General features: G+C 43.0%; 1 protein-coding gene across 1 annotated transcript in view; it reads right to left on the bottom strand.

Annotated features, from left to right (window-relative positions):
* Positions 1-20,435, bottom strand: part of LOC126236683 (protein takeout-like) — a 175,397-nt gene extending 154,962 nt beyond the window's left edge. The window contains exon 1 of the mRNA XM_049946172.1: positions 20,126-20,435. Within this exon, the coding sequence (XP_049802129.1) occupies positions 20,126-20,417 (292 nt within the window). The 5' untranslated portion in view covers positions 20,418-20,435. The remainder of the gene's footprint in view (positions 1-20,125) is intronic.
* Positions 20,436-20,917: the final 482 nt, after the last annotated feature.

Genomic DNA, 20,917 nt, shown 5'->3' with positions numbered 1-20,917 from the left:
GAAAATTTTGGAACATACTGGTAATAGCGATATCCCTCTATAATTACTACAATCCATTTTGTCGCCCTTCTAAAAAATTGGGATCAGAATCGACTCCTGCCACTCTTCAGGTATCATCTCTGAGTTCCATACTTTAGTTATCACTTTGTGAACTACTAACACCAATTTCTGTCCCCCATTTTTAACTAGTTCTGCAGTTATGCAATCTGATCCTGGTGCTTTATGGTTTTTCAATTTGTTAATTGCATCTCCTTTAACGTTGGATCAGGTATCTGGGGTTCTGCTGTATGTATTTCGTACGCCTGTTAATTTCCTGCTTCCTGGTGTACATTTAATAGATGCTCAAAATACGCCCTCCATTTACTTAATATAGCACTGGGGTCTGTCAGTATTCCCCCGGCATCCCCTCGAAGTGCATTTGTCCTAGCCTTGAACCCCTTCCTATACCCATTTATGTCTAGGTTAAGTTCTCTAATGTTTTTTGTTTTACTGTTTGCTTTCATTTTTTAATTTGATTGTTCAAATAATCCCTCTTCTTTGCCCGTAGCCTACGACCAACTTCCCTTCTCATGTTCAAGAACTCCTCTCGTTTTCTGTCTCCCATTCTATCCCAATCTAATCGCGCTTTTCTCCTTTCCTCTACCAATTTCTTGCATTCCTCATCAAACCACGGTTTCCTCCCGTTCTTCTTAATTGTACCTATTGTGACCTTCGCTGCCTCTTTGATATTATTCCTCACAGTGATCCACTGTTTGTTTACATCCTCGTCTTTATCTTCGTGTGTCCTGAGAGCATCAGACCTATTTGAAATTTCTATCATGTACCTTCTTCTAAAGTTTTCATCATTTAGCTTGTCAGTGTCGAACCTAACAAGTTCTGCATTGTGACACCTTGATGTTGCTGTAGATAGCCGTTGGTGAACTTTGGCCACTACAAGAAAATGATCAGAATCGCAGTCTGCTCCCCTGAAAGCCCTAACATTTTCTATACTAGTGTGCCATCTCCGATCTATAAGAACATGATCAATTTGATTTCGGGTGTGTCCATCCTGAGAGACCCAAATTGCTTTTGAAATATGCGCTCTCAACAATCATGTCTTTTGAAACAGCAAAATTAACCACCCTTGTGCCATTAACATTCGAAATGTTATGCAAACTTTCTTTCCAAATTGTAGGCCGGAATGCTTCCTCCTTCCCTATCTTCGCATTAAAATCACCTATGATTAATTTTGTATCGTACGAGGAGAACTCATCCCACAGTTAATCTAGTTCTTCATAAAAGCCATCTTTAACAACCTCTTCAGTGTCCTCAGTTGGTGCGTGTACATTAATTACTACTAGTCTATTCCACCTGCCGGACAACACTATAACTGATAGTCGGTTACTAATGAACCTTATATCTCTGATTGCGTGAAGCACTTTTCTCTGTACTGCGAAACCTGTTCCGAAACTGTGAGCTTCCGCACTTCTGTAGAGAAATGTATAGTTACCCCTCTTTATGCTACCCTCTCCCTGCCGCCGAGTTTCTTGAATAGCTGTAATGTTTACATCGTATCTATCTAATTCTTCTAATACTGTCTGGAACGTTCCTGGCCTGTTCAAACTTTTAACGTTCCATTTTCCCAACCTAAAAGTTCTTCGAAGTAGGTTCCGCCCGGAGATCCGAATGGGAACCTAGTTTAACTCCGGAATATTTTACTTCAAAGGGACCCATGGCCATTAATGTTGCTGATTCTTGATGAATAGATTTGATAGTAAGAGAAGAAGAAACAGGGATGGTTCATCACGCCATCGCCTGCTCCCCACCGGCTGTCCACGACTGATTATTTTTTGTATTCGCAGCTACCCTTCATATCTGGAGGCCGTATCCCCTATCCGCAACCTGGGGACGCGCTGTGCCGTGGTGGTAGGGGCCCACGAGACAGAACGGGAGATGACACGAAAAAATTTTCAAAGTTTCCAGAGAACATCATCCTAAGAACATAAGTTATAAAAAACGAAGATTTCTCATGAGTAGAAATTATAGACGTGGTTATCCCACAATTTGTGCTTTTGATTCCCAAAAATATTGGTTCTTCGGATGTATCTTGATAACAGATAAAGATGTTCGAAAACGGGAAATTACGTCTCTATATAAATGTCTAAAGAATATACAGTTAAAATCTGAAACTTTTCTATGGTTAGATATTTAGATAATTGCAGTCCACGCTGCAAAAACGTTGAAAACAGTTTTCGCGGTTTCCTATTTAAGTGTGGTAACTTCCAACCTCTGGATCTGGGTTGCGGCTCGAAAAAAATTTTGAAGTTCCCAGAGAATAGCATTTTAAGAACAAATGTTAGAAACTTCTGCGATTTTAAATGAACGGAAATTATAGAAGAGGCTATACCCACAAATGGTACTCTTGGTAGCCAAAACTCATACTTTTTGGGGTTCCCTCAGGAACCTACCATGAACGTTTGGTGCCCTTGTAAACCGCCTAAGTTCCATCCTAGACCACTTCTACTGAAAAAGAGGCAACCGATTTGCTCAATTTTCTTGGACTGGAAGGAGTATGTAATTTTTAAATTTTGACCCTGCGCTGTAAGACAGTTAAAGGGTGCCCTTTCTTCCTATAGGGATAAAAATTGTCGCTAGTCCAAGGGCTATCCAAAACATTGGACCGCTTGTCTCTGTTATCAACAGAACCTGACAAATGGCCGCCTGAAAAATCGCATATTCGCACTCGTTTTTTTGGAATATTGGTCTATTGGTGCCGTGCACTATCGTGCGCCGGCCCATTGTACTTTGTCACCTGTCATGTAGGTGCCGTAGTGGTGAAGGCACCGCATTAACACTTGGGAGGATCAGGGTTCAGTTTCCACCATGCGGACTTTCAAACAATATGAATGAAATTATGGTGTAGCCCTCAACTATGCACCCACAGACTCAAAACTGAAGTATTAAAACTTTTGGCTGTTTTCGTTTCTAGGGGCCGGGATACGTAGTTGCCGCATTACAGGCCAAATACTGCGGAGTCTACAGTATACGATAGGAGTACACACATGAATCGAATGGTCGAAGCTTTCTATCACTCGGCAATTGCGAATTATGAATGTGACATATAAATTTATAAATGAAAGATTGCAATTGAATAAAATCTGCAGGTACTATCTTAACGACTTTAAATGATGAATACGATAGTAGAAGTACTTTTGAAAATGCGGTATATTTCTGTCAAACACTTATTGGTGTCGATGGTCCAGCAATTGAATAAAATATAAGTTAAATAACAGCGAAACAATAGATTCCTTCTTCACGTAATTAGTTATGAACAGTAACATAGCTCTGAGATATTCACTTACAAACGCGTACTACGCCTTCACTGTAGAAACCATGGAAATCTCACAACTTCGCAAGGCGGCACTCCGAAGTATTTCTTCTATCTGTCGCGAACACGCGCAAACCGCTCCATTCTCCAAGTCTTTGCGCCGACTCCACGTCCGTGCAGCACTTCCCGTGTCGTGAGCCGTCCTCCCCCGAAACTGCCGCACTGCTCATAACTACCTCGTGTCCTCCCCGGAGACGATCGCTGTGATTATCTAGAGCGCTCCCGTCCTGTCTTCAAGCCAACGCTCACTCACAAACATAATGAAACATACCAAATACTGGATTTACATTTAAATAACTTGAAATTAAATAAACATTCCTACGGCTGGACCATAAACACGCTCTAACACACATTATTAGATACATAAACAAATTAAATAAACATATATCAAAGGAATAGAACAAAGGTAGGCCAGTAGCCTAATGTCTCTGTGCTTTCTAAAACACAGTAAATATTTAACCAATTTCTTCATGAGTAGTATATATCGGATATAAACAAAGACATAGATGAATAAGTATTTTTATAAGCATGCTGCTACCGTTTTTTCGTGTAACTGTGGAGTACTTATGGTCCGACGCGATCGATAGTATTCGGCCACTTTGACCTCCAATAACTCATGTACTACAAAATTGTTGAGGCTTTCGTGGCCACTTGTTGACAAACTGCCTATTGGCTTCTGTCTCGGGTTCTTCGGCCGACGTTCATCTAATGATTTTTCTGACGTTTCGCCAGCACGAGTGGCTGGCATTGTCAAAGTTTCACCCTCCATTGCCGACTCGGCTCCAGTTCACCACCGGCAATGGAGGGTGAAACTTTGACAATGCCAGCCACTCGTGCTGGCGAAACGTCAGAAAAATCATTAGATGAACGTCGGCCGAAGAACCCGAGACAGAAGCCAATAGGCAGTTTGTCAACTCATGTAATGTTTAAGTTACATGCCTGAAATTCATACCAATTTAAGTTTACACTAATAGCTTTCTAAAGACACGGTGATAGACAAAATCGCATGAAGCGTTTATATTTTGGAAATTCGTTAGTGGGTGGTGCTTGTATAATTTACCGCCAGATACCAAAATTTAAATTACTAAAGATATTGAAAATCTGATTACACCATCAGAATCGTCGTGCAAATAATAGTAATATACTTGTTTCTTTTTGAGGTATCATGGTTCATCTGGCTACTATTAATTTCCATGCAAACTGTGAAATGTCTGCCATTAAGGCTTCACAAAGCCCGCCATCTTTGGCACTCCCGGCATAGACGTGTCCTTCATCGACACAAAGCACCGTGCTCGTCACAGCGGAATTCCCAGCCACGCGGCTGCGGCTACCCCTCTCGTCCGGCTAACGTTCGGCACCACGTGGTCCAGCTACTGTGCGGCATCACGCAGTTGCTAACGAGCCGCGACTTTGTCGAGCGCCCTGTGCGGCCGCCTCAACTCCGTACATAGAATATTTCCAGGGCGCCACTACTCGCCCGTTACCTCACAACCATCCAGATTTAGGTTTTCTATCGTTTCCCTAAACTGATTAAGGTGAGTGACCGGACGGTTCCTTTTGAACGGATACCGCCGATTTCCTTCCCCTAATTTGCGCAATCTGAGCTTGTAACCCGTCTGTAATACCCTTCCTTTTCCTTTCTTCGTATACAGGGCGGTATCGAGCTGCCTTCATTTTGAATCAATTCCTGGAAATGAGTACACATCCTTTGCCTCCACTATGATTTATGGTATTTTCCATCTAAACAACGAAGCTCAATATATGCCAAACTAGTTCCTCTGTTTGATGTCCGGTTGACATCACTGTTTTTAGGACAGGTGGGAACAGCTTCGTCGCCGCGTTGGGTACGTGGATCTGCGGCCATCCTGCGTCACCAGTATCTGTGGACTGATTGGCACCGGATAACTACAATAACTCAGCAGGACCTTACCCCCTGCCTTTTATACCATTACTATTAACTGTTGTTACCAGTCGTGTGACGTCATTGTCCATACGCTCATTAGATGTACATGCACATGAAAAATGACCATTTGGATTTTGAGATATTCCCAGAAAGCAAAGTTTGGGTGAGAAACCGTGACTTTTTGTTAACATTCGAATTTTTGTGTTCCTGAAGGAACACTGTACATTACATATTATAATTATATTCTAGCTTCCTCACTTTTAACATCTATATTTACCAATGCATGGGAGTAACTAACGAAGAGATAGTGAGTCGAATTAGAGGCAGAAAAATCTTATGGAACATCATGACTAAAAGAAGAAATTCATACGACACATGTTGTGGGATCGACACGTAATCAATTTTGTAATGGAGAGAAGTGTGGGAGGGAGGGTAATCATTGAAGAGGGGACCCAAGGCTTGATAACAGTAAGATGGTTACGATGGATGTTGGTTGCCGCAGTTACGAAGAGCTGAAGAGGTTTACACAGGATGGACAGGCAAACCGGCTTTCGGGCCACACTCATCATTCAGTTATAATTTTAAAACGAGTAGGAGATACTAGATATTCTATGCGCATTAAATGGGAATATTAACTGAGCAATCTGAGTTTGAGTTTCGTCTACTGATTACTTATCGCGATGACTGGGTGTTGTGTGATGACCTTAGGTTAGTTAGGTTTAAGTAGTTCTAAGTTCTAGGGGACTGATGACCATAGATGTTAAGTCCCATAGTGCTCAGAGCCATTTGAACCATCTGATTACTTATGTTACGGGTCGCACACTGCCTTACCCGGAACAGTCTCTGTCTCCATTCGATGATGTTAATAGAATTTCGCAATCTAGAACGTGGGACTTGCAGATGGAAATACAGGACGAGATATTGAAAGCAGGCCTTTAAAGTAAATGACACTGGTCACTAGTCAAAGGGGAACTTCCCTTGCACTGTGATTAAATAACTAAAAAATTTTCTCGCATGGTGCTACATAGTACGACAACTGGTTAAAGTTTTACACAGGATTACCATCGCAATGTTGCTTAGCACTAAGTTTATGAGGAAGCTGTTACGAGAAGTAAGTACAAGCAGTAAAGGAATGAAAGCGAGAAAGAAACTAAAACATGAGATTTCTACATAGAAATAGCGACCACTTGTTGGGCAATGTGTTAACTTTGCCTTTGCACATGAAAAATTACTTTATTCCTGATTTTGGATACGCATTGGGCGTCATAATGCGTCTTTATAGTCTGGTTTCTACGTCACAACACCATACGGTAGCCACAGGTCTAACGGGACTTCTTCGGAGGAAATTTTCTTGGTCATTTCCTTTACCTCCCCTTGAACTTAGTCCTACGTCTGAAGACTTCTCTCCGTCAGAACGACATGCTGTGTTCTGTTTACTAGAAATTCTTCAACCCAGTCAAAAAGTCTGATATTCCATACGCTCGAACTTTGTTCATTAGGCTGCAGTGCAGAACTGTATTGAACCCCTTTATGAAGTCAATGAACACGGCATCTACCTGGACGCCTGTACCTACTCCTTACTGGACCAAGTGCTACACAGGAGATTTTTGGCCCCTAGAAATGTGATAGTACGTGAGCAAAAAAAGACGTTCCAAAATTCAGCTTCACTCCCTCAGTGATCTACGGTACACTACTGCTAAAAGAGTATCAAATTCCTATGGTTACTCTACATAGAATCGTATTGGTATCCCATAAAGTTCAGTGACCTTACGTCTGTTAAGCGATTTCTTGACTTTCTATCCCATGGTCACCTATTTCGATATTTATCGTTTTGACGTACCTGCGACAATTTAAGAGAGTTGAAACACTTTGGAAAGAGGTGTTTGGTGTTTCGCCCTTCCATCATCCGCCATTTTGATGCCGTTATGGTCAGTGAGTGGACTGATTCCTTTGATCCATTTACTGATTTAACATAAGACCAAAATTTCTGTTGGATCGGTAGAATAAATTTCGCTTTAGAATTACCTGAACGCGACATACATATCTCTTCTTACGCTGATTTTGTATTCGTTCAGTTTTTGTTTGCCTGTGAACGTTCGGCTACGTCCAAATTCGCAGTGAAGCTGCTTTTGCTTTCGCAGGGCTTTCTAATGTGGCTGTCGAACAACGGTGGTTTTTCCTCATCCGTCATAACTTTGCTAGGCAGTAGCTGCCTAAGGTGTAGTGAATGTTTCATGTTAACCGCTCAAATAAGCCGAAATCCCTTTTTCGTCCCACTTGCTATGAAGTAATACTTTTTTCCGTTCCTTTAGATTCTTATTTACAGCCTTATTCAACGACACTCTATCGGCCTTATGATCGTTGGTTCCTTGTTAACTGAGTCGAAAAGTTGGTGACCAGGAGAGCTAAGCTATTTTCATGAGCTGCGCGGGGTGGCGGAATTCACACACGTTTGAGCATATTTTCTTGAGTCGGTTCTCTAATTGACTGCCAAAATCAGTTTTAGGATAAGATATATGTAACAACTTCACATGATTATCTGTCCCCACAACCCGCTCTAATCACCTGACTCTCTCAGTCCATAGTTGGTAAGTTGAAACCTTCAAAATGGTTCAAATGGCTCTGATTACTATGGGACTTAACATCTGAGGTCATCAGTCCCCTAGAACTTAGAACTACTTAAACCTAACCAACATAAGGACATCTCACACATCCATGCCCGAGGCAGGATTCGAACCTGCGACCGTAGCAGTCGCGCGGTTCCGGACTGAAGTGGTTGAAACCTTCCCCATAATGGGGGGATATTAGAACCTGTAGCATGATGACCATTCAAACGCTATGACTCATTTTGTTGTTTTTGAGATGATTAATTGCGACTGTCAATATATATATAGAATGTGCTGGTAGGAACACTATTAATTCTGAAATCATTAGATAGCTTCCTCCCCAAAACGTAGTCAACTGAACTAGAACTGTTTGTCTGGTCGATCGCCACAGATATGCGTTCAGTAACAAATGTTTACATCATATTCCTAGAAGTTGTAAGTCTCAATTTTCAGCTTATTTACTGCTTACTACAATTGTGACATAATGTGATTAACCCCGTTAAATAAGAAGTAAGCATATATTTCCTTGACTTGGGACATGCCTCCATGGCAAGGCCAAATTGTGCTTCTGTTTCCTGGTTGGGACTGGAGTCAACTCATTACTTCAGGCCACTTACCGATGCTTGCAAAACCTAATATTTTTTCTGGGCGTAGCAGCAAGAAAACGTCGTGTTGGAGAACGGAACGCGTTGCGTACTTTTATCCCGGACGTGGAAGATGAGTCAAGTTTTTAAATCCGAACGTTGGAAGTTCATTAGAAGGCACGTCGCTCAGGCTGGGTGTGTTTCAGTGATTTTTTCCACACATGTCGACGAGTGCCACTGTAGGTGTCAGTTCCTATCTCCAGTAAGCAAAGTAGTTGACGTTAAACATATTGCGTGTAAAAACAAAAAAAATTAGTGTTTGTGGTTGTCTCATCCCCCGTCCCAGATACAGCTAGGTGCGGTGTCCAGTATTCCGGCATATGACGAGCTCCGTGCCGCTTCCAGAGTGCCCCTAGGGCGGCGTTTTATCAGAACAAATGGAGATGGCACACCAGTACGCAGTTGTGTCGAATTGGGAATCATCTGGGCTCGAGTTTCGGTAAGCCCCCCCGATGAAATAGTGTTGTTTTTCATAGATTCTACACCTACATCTACCAGCGCAGATAGCCGTGCTCATCAAAGCGTCCTCTTCCGGGATGGCGAGATGAACCGGTTCTGGTTCGAATCCACTTAGTGGACTAATGACGAGGGCCGGTCTGGTAGTATGCCTGGATGTAGTTTTTAGGCCGTTTCCCAAATCCCACTAGGTAAATATCGGGCTGGTATCCACATACCGCCTCAGACACACGCCACAGAAACATTTATAAAGCATTCTCATACTTGCTCATAGAAGGTAAACGCGCCGATTTGGTTCACAGAGTCTATCCTAGGGTGCGAATAGAATGATGACCTTAGACGTTTAGTCGTACCTATAACCAGCAGACCCATACAGCTATATCCATATGATTATTCCGCAGTTCACATCCCAGTCTTGGCGGAGGGTTCAGGGAACTACTTTCAGACTATTTCTCAGCCGTTCCACTCTCGAATGGCACGTGAGAAAAACGACTTCTCTTATCTTTCCATGCGAGCTCTGATTTTATTACGGTGGTCATTTCTCCCCATGCACGTGGGAGACATCAGAATATTTCCGAATTCGGAGGAGGAAGTTGCTGACTGAAATTTAGTGAAAAAAATTTCCCCAAAATGAAAAAGTATTTGTTTCAATGATTCCCGCACTTACTTGCTCATCATATCTGTGACAGTCTTTCCTATATTTTAATGTAATATAAAACGAGCTGCTCTTCTTTCAACTGTTTCGATGTCCTCCGTAAGTCCGGTCTGATAAGGATCCCATAGCACGTAGCAACGCTCAACAAGAGAATGGGCAAGCGTAGCGTAAACTGTGTCTTTAGTAAATTGGTTGCACCTTCTAAGAATTCAGCCAACAAGACACAGTCTTTTGATCTTCTACCCCACAACATTTTCTGTCGGATGGTTCTAATTTAAGTTGTTCGTAACTGTAATCCCCGGTAATTTTGTTGAACCTTTAAATTTGTATCATTTATCATGTAACCGAAATTGAACGGAATTTTTTTAGTATTCATCTAGAGTCTCTCACACTTATTATTTTGTCATTTTATCCATTTTCGATCTTGTGACCTATGCGGTCGTTAATTATTGTTGGTGAATAAAGCAACCAGGAAGACATGCTTTTAATTTGCCATTATTCCATTGCCATAACCGGTTTCGAGTTACCATGTCCATCTTCAGATGGCTAACATTTCCTACGCCATTGATGTTTTGCTCAACAACAGGCGACGTGCTGGAACAGAACATCAATGTAATTAGAAATTTCACCCATCTGAAAATGGGCGTGGTAACTAGAAACCGTTTATGGCAATGAAATAAAGCATTTCTAAAGCATTTGCGATGTTCACCAACAAATACTTATTATTGTTCACGGTCAATTGTTCCTTTTCGCGCCATACATATCTATTGCTAAGTCATTTTGTAATTCATATTGACCTTTGATGACTTTACTGGATTATAAAAGACAGCATCATTTGCAAACAATTTAAGAGAGCTGCTCAGACTGTCTCCCAAAGGTTTAAGCAGGTAAGAACTAGTAGAGAGCCTGTAACGCTACCTTGGGGAACGCCAGATATCACTTCTGTTTCACTCGACAACTTAGCATCGGTTACCGAGAAATGTTAGGTTTCTGACCAGAACTCAAGGATATAGTCGCGCAACTGAGGCGATACTCCACGGGCTGGCACGCAGCCATCTTGAATTATGTTTGTGCTGTTTCCTTACATCACTGCAAATCAGTGACAGGGTGTTTCATTCAACAAGTCATAGCTGATTCCTTTCCTTAATCTATCACAATTGTGCTCGTGGTGCTTCTCTATCAAATGCTGTGCCAAGAGGACTGTATACTTCCTCGTCACGATGAGGCCGCGCTGACCGCTGTTTCTTCGGTTTCACTACATCTAAGTGAAGAATCAAAAAATACGGTACACCAGGAGTCACACCATCATTCTATTTTTGTCCGAAAGGGTAGGAAACCTAAATGTTGGTGGTCAGATGTACCCTCTCAGACTTTGCATGGAGATGTGAACTGTCTTCCTCCCGAAACCGTTCGGGTTGCACATCAACAGAAGAAGATAGCGCAATTGTTTTCTCAAGCAAGAGGTAATGAAATGTAGGCACCAACTTTTAACAACACTGCGATGATGTATTGTATACAACATACTTGTCAACATCTTGTTAAAAAAGAGAAAAAAGAATTCCAAACCCATTGCGAATGCCATCTCAGTTTGTTTCTGAAACTAATCTTTGCAGTTGTTACGTGGAGAACCACATTTGCTTGTAACACAATCTTAGCATCATCCGTTGAATATACTGTGGAATTTGGCTCAGTTTATGTACCATGCTCACTGACAGTCAGTCGTGCAACGAACAGTAATAAGTGAGTGGGAAAGAATGGAGTTCCTCCTCTGTACAAAAAGAGGACAGAATGAATTACAGACTAATATCCCTAGCCTGTCTATTCATAGTAATATATATTTTATACGTAAAAGTCATGGAATACCTCCTAATATAGTGTCGGACCACCTTTTGCACGGCATAATTCAGCAGCTCGACGTGACATGGGCACAAGAAGCAATTGGAAGTCATGTGCAGAAGAGTTGATCCATGCTGTCTCTATAGCCGTCCATAATTGCGAAAGTGCTGCTGGTACAGGATACCGTTCCTCACAAGCGACTATTAATCAAATTGCGCGGATATGGAGTATCGTCTCAGTTGTGTGACTGGATTCGTGATTTCCTCTCAGAGAGGTCACAGTTCGTAGTGATAGATGGTAAATCATTGAGTAGAACAGAAGTGATATCTAGCGTTCCGAAAGGCAGTGTCATAGGCCCTCTGCTGTTTCTGATTTACATAAATGATCTAGGTGATAATCTGAGCAGCCCCCTTAGAGTGTTTGCAGATGACGCTGTAATTTACCGTCTAGTAAAATCATCAGACGATCAATTCCAATTACAAAATGATCTACAGAGAATATCTGTATGGTGCGAAAAGTGGCAATTGGCACTAAACAAAGAAAAGTGCGAGGTTATCCACATGGGTACTAAAAGAAATCGGAAAAATTTTGGGTATACGATAAATCGCACAAATTTAAGGGCTGTCAATTAGACTAAATACCTAGGAATTACAATTAAGAGCAACAACAATTGAAAAGACCACATAGATAATATTGTGGGGAACGCGAAACAAAGACTGCGCTATGCTGGCAGAACACATAAAAGGTTAGACAAACCTACTAAAGAGACAGCCTACATTACATTTGTCCGTCCTCTGCTGGAATACTGCTGCGCGGTATGGGATCCTCACCAGGTAGGATTGACGGAGGACATCGAAAAAGTGCAAAGAAGGGCAGCTCGTTTCGTGTTATAGCGCAATAGGGGTGAGAGTGTCACTGATATGATACGCGAGTTGGGGTGGCAGTCACTGAAACAAAGGCTGTTTTCTTTGCGGCGAGATCTATTTGCGAAATTTCAATCACCAACTTTCTCTTCCGAATGCGAAAATATTTTGTTGACACCCACCTACGTAGGGAGAAGTGATCATCATAATAAAATAAGAGAACTCAGAGCTCGAACGGAAAGATTTAGGTGTTCCTTTTTCCCATGCGCCATTCGAGAGTGGAATGGTAGAGAAGTAGTATGAAAATGGTTCGATGAACCTTCTGCCAGGCACTTAAGTGTGAATTGCAGAGTAGCCATGTAGATGTATATTTTGTGCACGTGTCTCGTAAATTGTCAATAGGATTCATGTCGGACAGTTTGGATGGCCAAATAATTCTCTCGAACTGTCCAGAATGTTCTTCAAACCAGTCGCGGACAATTGTGGCCCATAGATGTAGCGCTTTTTCGGTCATAAAAATTCCACAGTTGTTAGGGGACATGGTGTTCATGAATGACTGCAAATGGTCTCCAAGTACCCGATCATAACCAGGACGCAGTTCATTCCGTATAAACAGAACCTGCACCACTATCGAGCCACCACCCGCGTACACGGTGCCGTATTGACGACTTGGGTCCATGACTGCTTGTGGTCTTCGCCACACTCGAACCACACCAACAGCAATTACCAACTAAAATCGGGGCTCATCTGACCAGGCTACAGTTTTCCAGCCGTCTAGGGTCCAAATGATGTGGTCACGAGCTCAGGAGAGGCACTGCAGGCGATGTCGTGGTGTTAGCAAAGGCACTCGCGTCGGTCGTCTGCCCATTAACGCTAAATTTCGCCGCACTGCTCGAACAGATACGTTCGTCGTACGTCCCCACATTGATTTCTGCGTTATTTCACGCAGTGTTGCTTGTTTATCACCGACAACTCCAAGCAAACGCCACTGCTCTCTCTCGTTAAACGAAGGCCGTCGGCCACTGCGTTGTCCCTGTCAATAGCTAATCATACAATGAAGGCTTTCACGACCAGATGTTTCAGCTGCCGAGAATTCTTCCAGGTTGTATAGCCGTGGTCCATGGAACTCTTCTATCCCTGACGTTTCGGTCAAAGCGATGTTGGACATCTTCGGAGGTGCTCCTGGTTGTGCTGAGTCTTTGGACGAAACGTCAGGGATAGAAGAGTTCCATGGACCACGGCCATACAACCCGGAAGAATTCTCAGCAGCTCAGTAGCTAATGCCTAAAATTTGGTATTCAGGGCACGCTCTTGTCGCATTGGATCTCGGAATACTGAATTCTCTGACGATTCGATTTCCGAAATTGAGTACCCCATACATCTAGCTCCAACTACCATTCAGCGTTGAAAGTCTGTCAGTTCACGTCATGAGGCCATAGCCACGTCGGAAACATTTTCACATGACTCACTAGAGTACAAATGACAGCTCCGCCACAGGAACGCCCTTTTATGCGTTATGTACATAATACTACCGTCGCTTGTTCAAATGGCTCTGAGCATGGGACTTAACATCTGAGGTCATCAGTCCCCTACTTAAACCTAACTAACCTAAGGACATCACACACACCATGCCCGAGGCAGGATTCGAACCTGCGACCGCAGTGGTCGCGCGGTTCCAGACTGAAGCGCCTGGAACCGCTCGGCCACACCGGCCGGCACCGTCACCTGTATATGTGTATATCGCTACCCCATGTTTTGTCACCTCAGAGTAAACCCTCTGCCGAAAAAATTAGTTTGATTTTTTGTGAATGTCTCCCAGTTAGTAAATGTAGGTGAACAGGTGCAATCTCTCTTCCTACAGTTGCAAAAAGCGATTTAAATCCTACCTTGTTGTCGACTTGCATCTGAGCTATGGACTAATAGAATAACACGTGACTGACTTGAAAAGTTTTCGAATAGTTGGACCCTGTAGGTGGTAATAGTCGGTGAAAGTGAAACAGAAACAAAATGCATGAAATGATAAATCTTGTACGATTGTTGCAGGTGCTCGAAGGAAAGTAAATGAACGTAACAGCGGCTGTACCACAAGGAAGCGTGGTATGAGCTCAATGTTCTCAAGAAACATAAACTATTTGCCAGATTTTGCCAACAGCACTCTCAGTATGTTCGCTGACAGTGTTGATGTCTTCAGGAAACTGTCGTCGCTGGACGACGGCAAGGAAACGTGGACTTACTTGGATAAATTTTGCACTCGGCGGATTGGTTGATAGCTCTCTTGAAATGTGGAAAAATGGCAGAAAAGGTACGTAACAATGAGCAAGTATACAACAGTATTCGATTACAAGAATGTAAATCAACATCTGGAGCGCGTTGTATCGTTTACATACATAAGAGTAACACTAAGAATCTACGTGAAATAAAGCAGACATTTAAAATCTACAGTGGGAATTTTTTGCAAGGATTTTGGGAATGTGTAGTGAATTTGTAGTGCAAACAGCATGCAATACTCTTATGCAGTTGCTAGAGCATTTGGAGTCATTGTTAAGCGAGTATGAAAGCATATACGGAAAAATTCAGAGACGCACTGTAGGAAAAGTATCTTTGGAAGTAAGGAACTGCTATTCACTCTTAAACCTGTTAGATAATTTCGGAGATCAGGTAGCTGAGACGCGTACCATAGGATGATAATCGTAGTCCTCTCGCTCGACACACAGATGAAATAAGACAGAAACTCACCAACACTGGCATCAGTTATCCTCTGGAAAGCACTTCAAGGTGGTTTCCGAATTGTGTATGTCGATGCAGTTGCAGACTTATAGAACTAACTGGAATCTAAAGACGGATATCTTCTGCCGAGTTACTCTCTTTACATACGGTGGCACAAGAAATATAGCACTAAAAATTTTATGTAACTGCTGTGCCTTTAGCTACTAGGTGTGAAGGGATGAAAGGAGTAACTGAATTGATATACACTTTACAGCGTGAATAACTGTACAAGAATCATACTGTTTTGATAAGCAAGCTCTGTTCCTCTGACCAGCTTTCCAAGGCCACTGTAGGAAATTTAAACTCCACACTGGTTCTTATTCAAGTGTCCAAAGTCTTGCCAGAAATTATATTAAAGTACAGAATGTGATTCGCCAAGTGGTATTTCGTAATTCTGGTGCTTCCAGAAATGGAACTTAGTATGATAGCCATCGTCGTTCAAGTCGACTTGAAATACGCTTGGATTCAGTCAGAGTTGGAAGGATACCTACAAAAGTTTTTTGCTAACAAGGTAAAAGCGCCAGTCGATAAATTTTGGTTGATTGTGTTAGTTGGTTGATTTGGAGGGTGGGGACCAAACAGCTGCGTCATCGGTCCCATCGGATTAGGGAAGGAAGTCTGCAGTGCCCTTTCAAAGGAACCATCCCGGCATTGGTCAGAAGCGATTTAGAGAAATCACGGAAAACCTTAATCATGATGGCCGGACGCGGGTTTGAACCGTCGTCCTTTCGAATACGAGTCCAGTGTGCTAACCACTGCGCCACCTCGCTCGGTCGATAAATTTTATGCGACATAATATTCCGTCTATCAAATATTGATGGAAGGTACTAGGGTACAATATTTAGCTTTAGAAGTAATACCGCAGCTCTCTGTGTCAGAACACAGCCCGGACGCGCGTAAATCTGTTATTAAAATGTTGAATAGGTATTTGAATGACCATTCCTTTACTCTATAACGTTCTGTGTGTAGTGAGGAGAGCAGTACACATTGTCAGAAGGAAGGGAGGTTCAGATATCGGTCCAACCAACCTGATTTGCTTTCCTGTAATTTCACTACACATGGCTGCCGAGGTTATTTGTTCGGCTAGGATGTGAGTGATTCATCTTCACAGCCTTCCGCAGCTGAGAAAGTGCACCGTCCTTAAACATTGATATCAGGAAACTCTTACGTCAGCGAAGACTTCGTAGTTTACGAAACATGAAAGTTAAGCGTCATTTTCGTCTCGCTCAACAACTTCATGTTGTTTACTACGTTATATCTAATTATTTTATTTATGTGACTGAATTCAGTAGCGATATCCTTTATCCTGTACTCAAGCCCTGCATTTATCTACAGGGTGGCGCACGAAATGTGTTACCAATTGTTTCTTTCACAATTTACGACGCACATTAGATATCCCGCTGGGATCTGGTCCAAATGGCTCTGAGCACTATGGGACTTAACATCTATGGTCATCAGTCCCCTAGAACTTAGAACTACTTAAACCTAACTAACCTAAGGACATCACACAACACCCAGCCATCACGAGGCAGAGAAAATCCCTGACCCCGCCGGGAATCGAACCCGGGAACCCGGGCGTGGGAAGCGAGAGCGCTACCGCACGACCACGAGATCCCGCTGGGATCTCTACAGCAGTACCAGGAAAGCTTGGAAAAACAAATGAGTTAGGAAATGACGTGTAATTCACGATACTGTCGGTAGGAGACTAGTAAGCAGCAATGGCTGACAATGGAAGACCGACGACACAGCAACGATCGGCAATTATGTTACTTTTTCATGAAACGAAAAGCCTTGTTGTGACTCAGAGGCGTTTTCGACAAGAGTTTAACACGCTATGGGTCCCTTGCAAGAAGACCATCCACAGGTTGTACGATAAATTTGTACAGGAAGGAACAGTAGTGGAAGCGAAGCGACCTCGGCCTAAGCCTGTTAGTTCGCCGGAGAATACTGAAGCGGTACGAGTTGCTGTTCAGAGAAGTCCTGGGAAATCGTGTAGAAAGGCAGCAGTGCAACTGGGAATATCCGGACCCTCCGTTCAACGCATTCTTAAAAGTGACCTCCATATGTACCCATACAAGATGACCTGTGCACAGAAGCTGACTGAAGAACACAAGCAGCAGACTACTGTTTGCTCAGTGGCAGAGGATAGGGAAGAAACTCCCAACAACGTTTGGCTTACAGACGAGGCGCATTTTCATTTAGACGGTGTGGTTAACAAACAAAATGTACGCTTTTGGTCCACTAAAAACCCACAAGTGCTTCATGAACGACAAAATTATGCACCGAGTATTACAGCGTGGGCAGCAATTCCCAGTCACGGACTTATTGGACCCTTTTCCTTTGAAGAAACTGTAAACAGCGAACGTTATTTGAGGATGCTTCGCAATAGCTTCATTCCACAGCTTCTTGCTACTGCCTTGCCCTTCAACACGCAGTGGCTCATGCAAGATGGAGCAAGGCCACATACTGCAAACATTGTGGTGGAGTTTTTACACGAGCATTTCGACATGCGGATCATTCTCTCAGGTTTCCAGGTCGCTTCAATGACGGACAAAATTGGCCCCCCAATAGTCCAGACCTCAATCCATGTGACTTTTTTCTTTGGGGGTAACTAAAGGAAAAAATTTTCCAGAAACGTCCACGTGATTTAATGGAGCTCAGAAGACTTATTCTTCAAGCTTGTAGTGAATTTACGGAAGACATGTGCCGTAGGGTAATCACTAACTACAGTGTTCGTTTGAAGGAAGTTGGGAAACGAAATGGTGGACATATTGAACATGTGCTGAGTTAGAACAAATCTCCATGGACGGCTCTTCATTGTAGCATATGTTCCTTTCATATTGTATTGACAATAAAGTTTACATTCAAAAACAAAATGGTAACACATTTAGTGCGCCACCCTGTACAAGCCAGACCCCATTCTTCCACAAAGTGGAAATTTTGCCTGTGTCGTTCGCAACTTGTGTAGGATTACTAAATGCTGATACTGTAGTGAAGACGTCGGCAGTGTCAGTAAATTGTCTGGGAATCTGCTAGCTTTAGGAGCCTGTGTCACTCATAACCAAAAATTTTTGAGTTATATAACAATGTTATTTATCTTTACTGATCGACGTTTCAGTAGCATTGCTGATATCTTCCTCAGTGAGCAATGTCTTTACGCTGGCTGTGAGCCCTGTTCACCATCCTGAGAATGGTTCCTTTCATATGGACGGCCTGCTAATGAGATGAAATTTTGATAAGTTTGTTTTTGGATAGGTTTCGCTTTGAGTAAACAAGTTTTTCTTCTTTTTCTCCAGAAATGTTTCGTTGAAGTTACATCATCTTCCGCGATATTTTTTTATTTTCTTTGAGTTAAATAGCAGAAAAATGGATTTGAGTGTAATTATGTAATTTCAGTTTTTAAATAAACTATTCACAATTTCGACAAGAGACAAAATATGTTGTACACACCTTGTTAGCACTTGCTGTGGGTTTTATGGCCTTCTGCATTTTGTGTTATAGCTGTTTTTCGTTCACTTTTTGTCATCTGCTACCATAGAGAAATTACTGTAGGAAAACTATTTACATAACAACACTGTAAGATTCGCAGTGATAAATTTTCTGAGTAAATAACTTTTGTACATTAATTTGTATATGCTTGCAGGTGACAGACTGTGAAAGAAAAACAGCTATAAATCAAAATACAAAAAGCCATTACACCCACTGCAGCTTCTAACAGGGTACATACAAAATATTTTTTCTGTTTTCGAAACTGAATACTTTTCTTAAAAACTGAAATTATGTATTTACAGACAGCAAAGAGCAATTTTCCTGTAATTTAAATGAAAGCAAACGAAGAAACCCATTGATGCTGGTGTAACTTCAACAAAACATGTCGGGAAAAGAGGAAGAAAAAATGTATACTCAAGGAGGGTCCCTTCCAAAAACAAATTGATTTGTAAGGAAACGCGGGTCCAAAGAGTGGGCTTCAACCTCAAGATTGAATGTTGATAGGTGAAAAGGACGATGAACAGATGCAACTACAGATTGGTTATAATTAAAAAGTAGCTACTCGCGGAAGTCCAGTGTTGGTTCTAAATATCGTATGACAGTACAACTTGATAGACAAGCTAATACGTTAATGTGGGACCCTTCACGATGGAAAAGAATTAGCTTCAATTTTGGCCGCTAGGTGCAAATCTGGCGCTATACAACATCTCACTGACATCTCTGGTGCTCATATTGAACATATTGTGTAAGCGCCAGTTAAATATAAAATCAAAATTATGCATTTATCACCTGTGAGAACTTTTCTGCCCATACCCCTTTGCTAATCCATCACGAATGGAAACATTTACTATGTTTTTTCTTGGACTCACAGCATCAGATTTGCACCTGGTGGACAAAATTGGAACTAAAATTTTTCCTGTATAAATCGGTTTCACACTAACGCATCAGAATACCTACCACGTCCCGTGCCGTGCGATAATTACAGCCCACCCTGGGTTTCTGTGAGTAGCTACACTTTAATTATAATTGCCTGGTACTTGGTATGTGATACTCAGGAGTGATTGATTAATGGTTTGAAACTTCTTGGCAGATTAAAACTCTGTGCCGGGCCGAGACTCGAACTCGGCTGTGAGTACGGGGCGTGAGTCGTGCTTGGGTAGCTCAGTTGGTAGGGCACTTCCCCGCGAAAGGCAAAGGTCCCGAGTTCGAGTCTCGGCCCGGCACACAGTTTTAATCTGCCAGGAAGTTTCATATCAGGGCACACTCCGCTGCAGAGCGAAAATCTCATTCTGGATTAATGGTTTTCTTCCGGGTGTTCAGCTGACCAGTTGTTTCATATTTCTGCACGATATTTAGACGGCCAGCCCGTCATCTTCTTCAGGTTGGAGTCTACGTACTCAGTACACATAATACAAAACTTGCAGCACCTGGGTCGGTCGTCAAAATATCGCGCAGAAAGATAGAAGCAACAAGCCGAAAGCATACCAGTAAACAGCTTGGAAGATTTAATGTGATACTAGAGCAGCAGGGTGGTACTCACGGTTGCTACCAGGCAAGGGAGAGCCTGTGGTAGGGCAGACGCAGGCCAGCCCCAGGCAGGCGAGCAGCAGCAGCAGCAGGTGTTCCGCCGCCCACCAGGATGGGCCGGCGCCGCCACGTCCTCTGGCGGCCATCGCGTGCGTGGCGGTCCTGGAGGCCGACGCGCCGCACGCCCTTCTTGAGCAGCTTCTCCGCCACCACCCAGAGCTTGAGGAGGCCGCAGGCCGCGCCTCCGCACATGCGGCTCCCGACGTATCGCCTCCGCGTTCCGTGGCTGCCGGCAGCGCTGGCATCCGTGCTGCGAGTGCCGCGCGCGACCTGCGGCGCGGCAGCGGTCCGCGCGCCGTGACGTCACCGGCGCCCTTGGCCACCAGCGGTCGTCGCGGAAGACGCCGCGCTTGCCGAAACTCCAGGCGGCGCGTGCGGTTTTCTTGCCCCCTCTACAACCCTACAGGTCCTTCACTCTTGCTTTTTGTCTTTCTAACGTCAGAGCTGTCTTCTGAGAAGTGGCACAGCGCAAACATCACGGCTTCAATTTATTTCTTTCGCAGTTGTTGGTTGTGTGACATTAACGACCTCACGCACGGTGTTGTCTTAGGTGTAACAAACAAACGACTAGTGAAATAACAACTTCATGTTGGGTTGGGCACAGGTCATGTGACACTCCTCAAGCTCCGTGCAGTGAGGGAACTGCACGTACGACAGTCTGGTTTAAAAGGACACTATAGATGAAATATTTTCCATGCGTTTATACTGAGCAATGCACCGTGAGGTCATCTCACTTAAAAGCATG

The sequence above is a fragment of the Schistocerca nitens genome, chromosome 2 (assembly GCF_023898315.1).
Source record: "Schistocerca nitens isolate TAMUIC-IGC-003100 chromosome 2, iqSchNite1.1, whole genome shotgun sequence".
In the NCBI taxonomy this organism is placed as follows: Eukaryota; Metazoa; Arthropoda; class Insecta; order Orthoptera; family Acrididae; genus Schistocerca; species Schistocerca nitens.
This window is presented reverse-complemented; position numbering and strand designations above follow the sequence as displayed.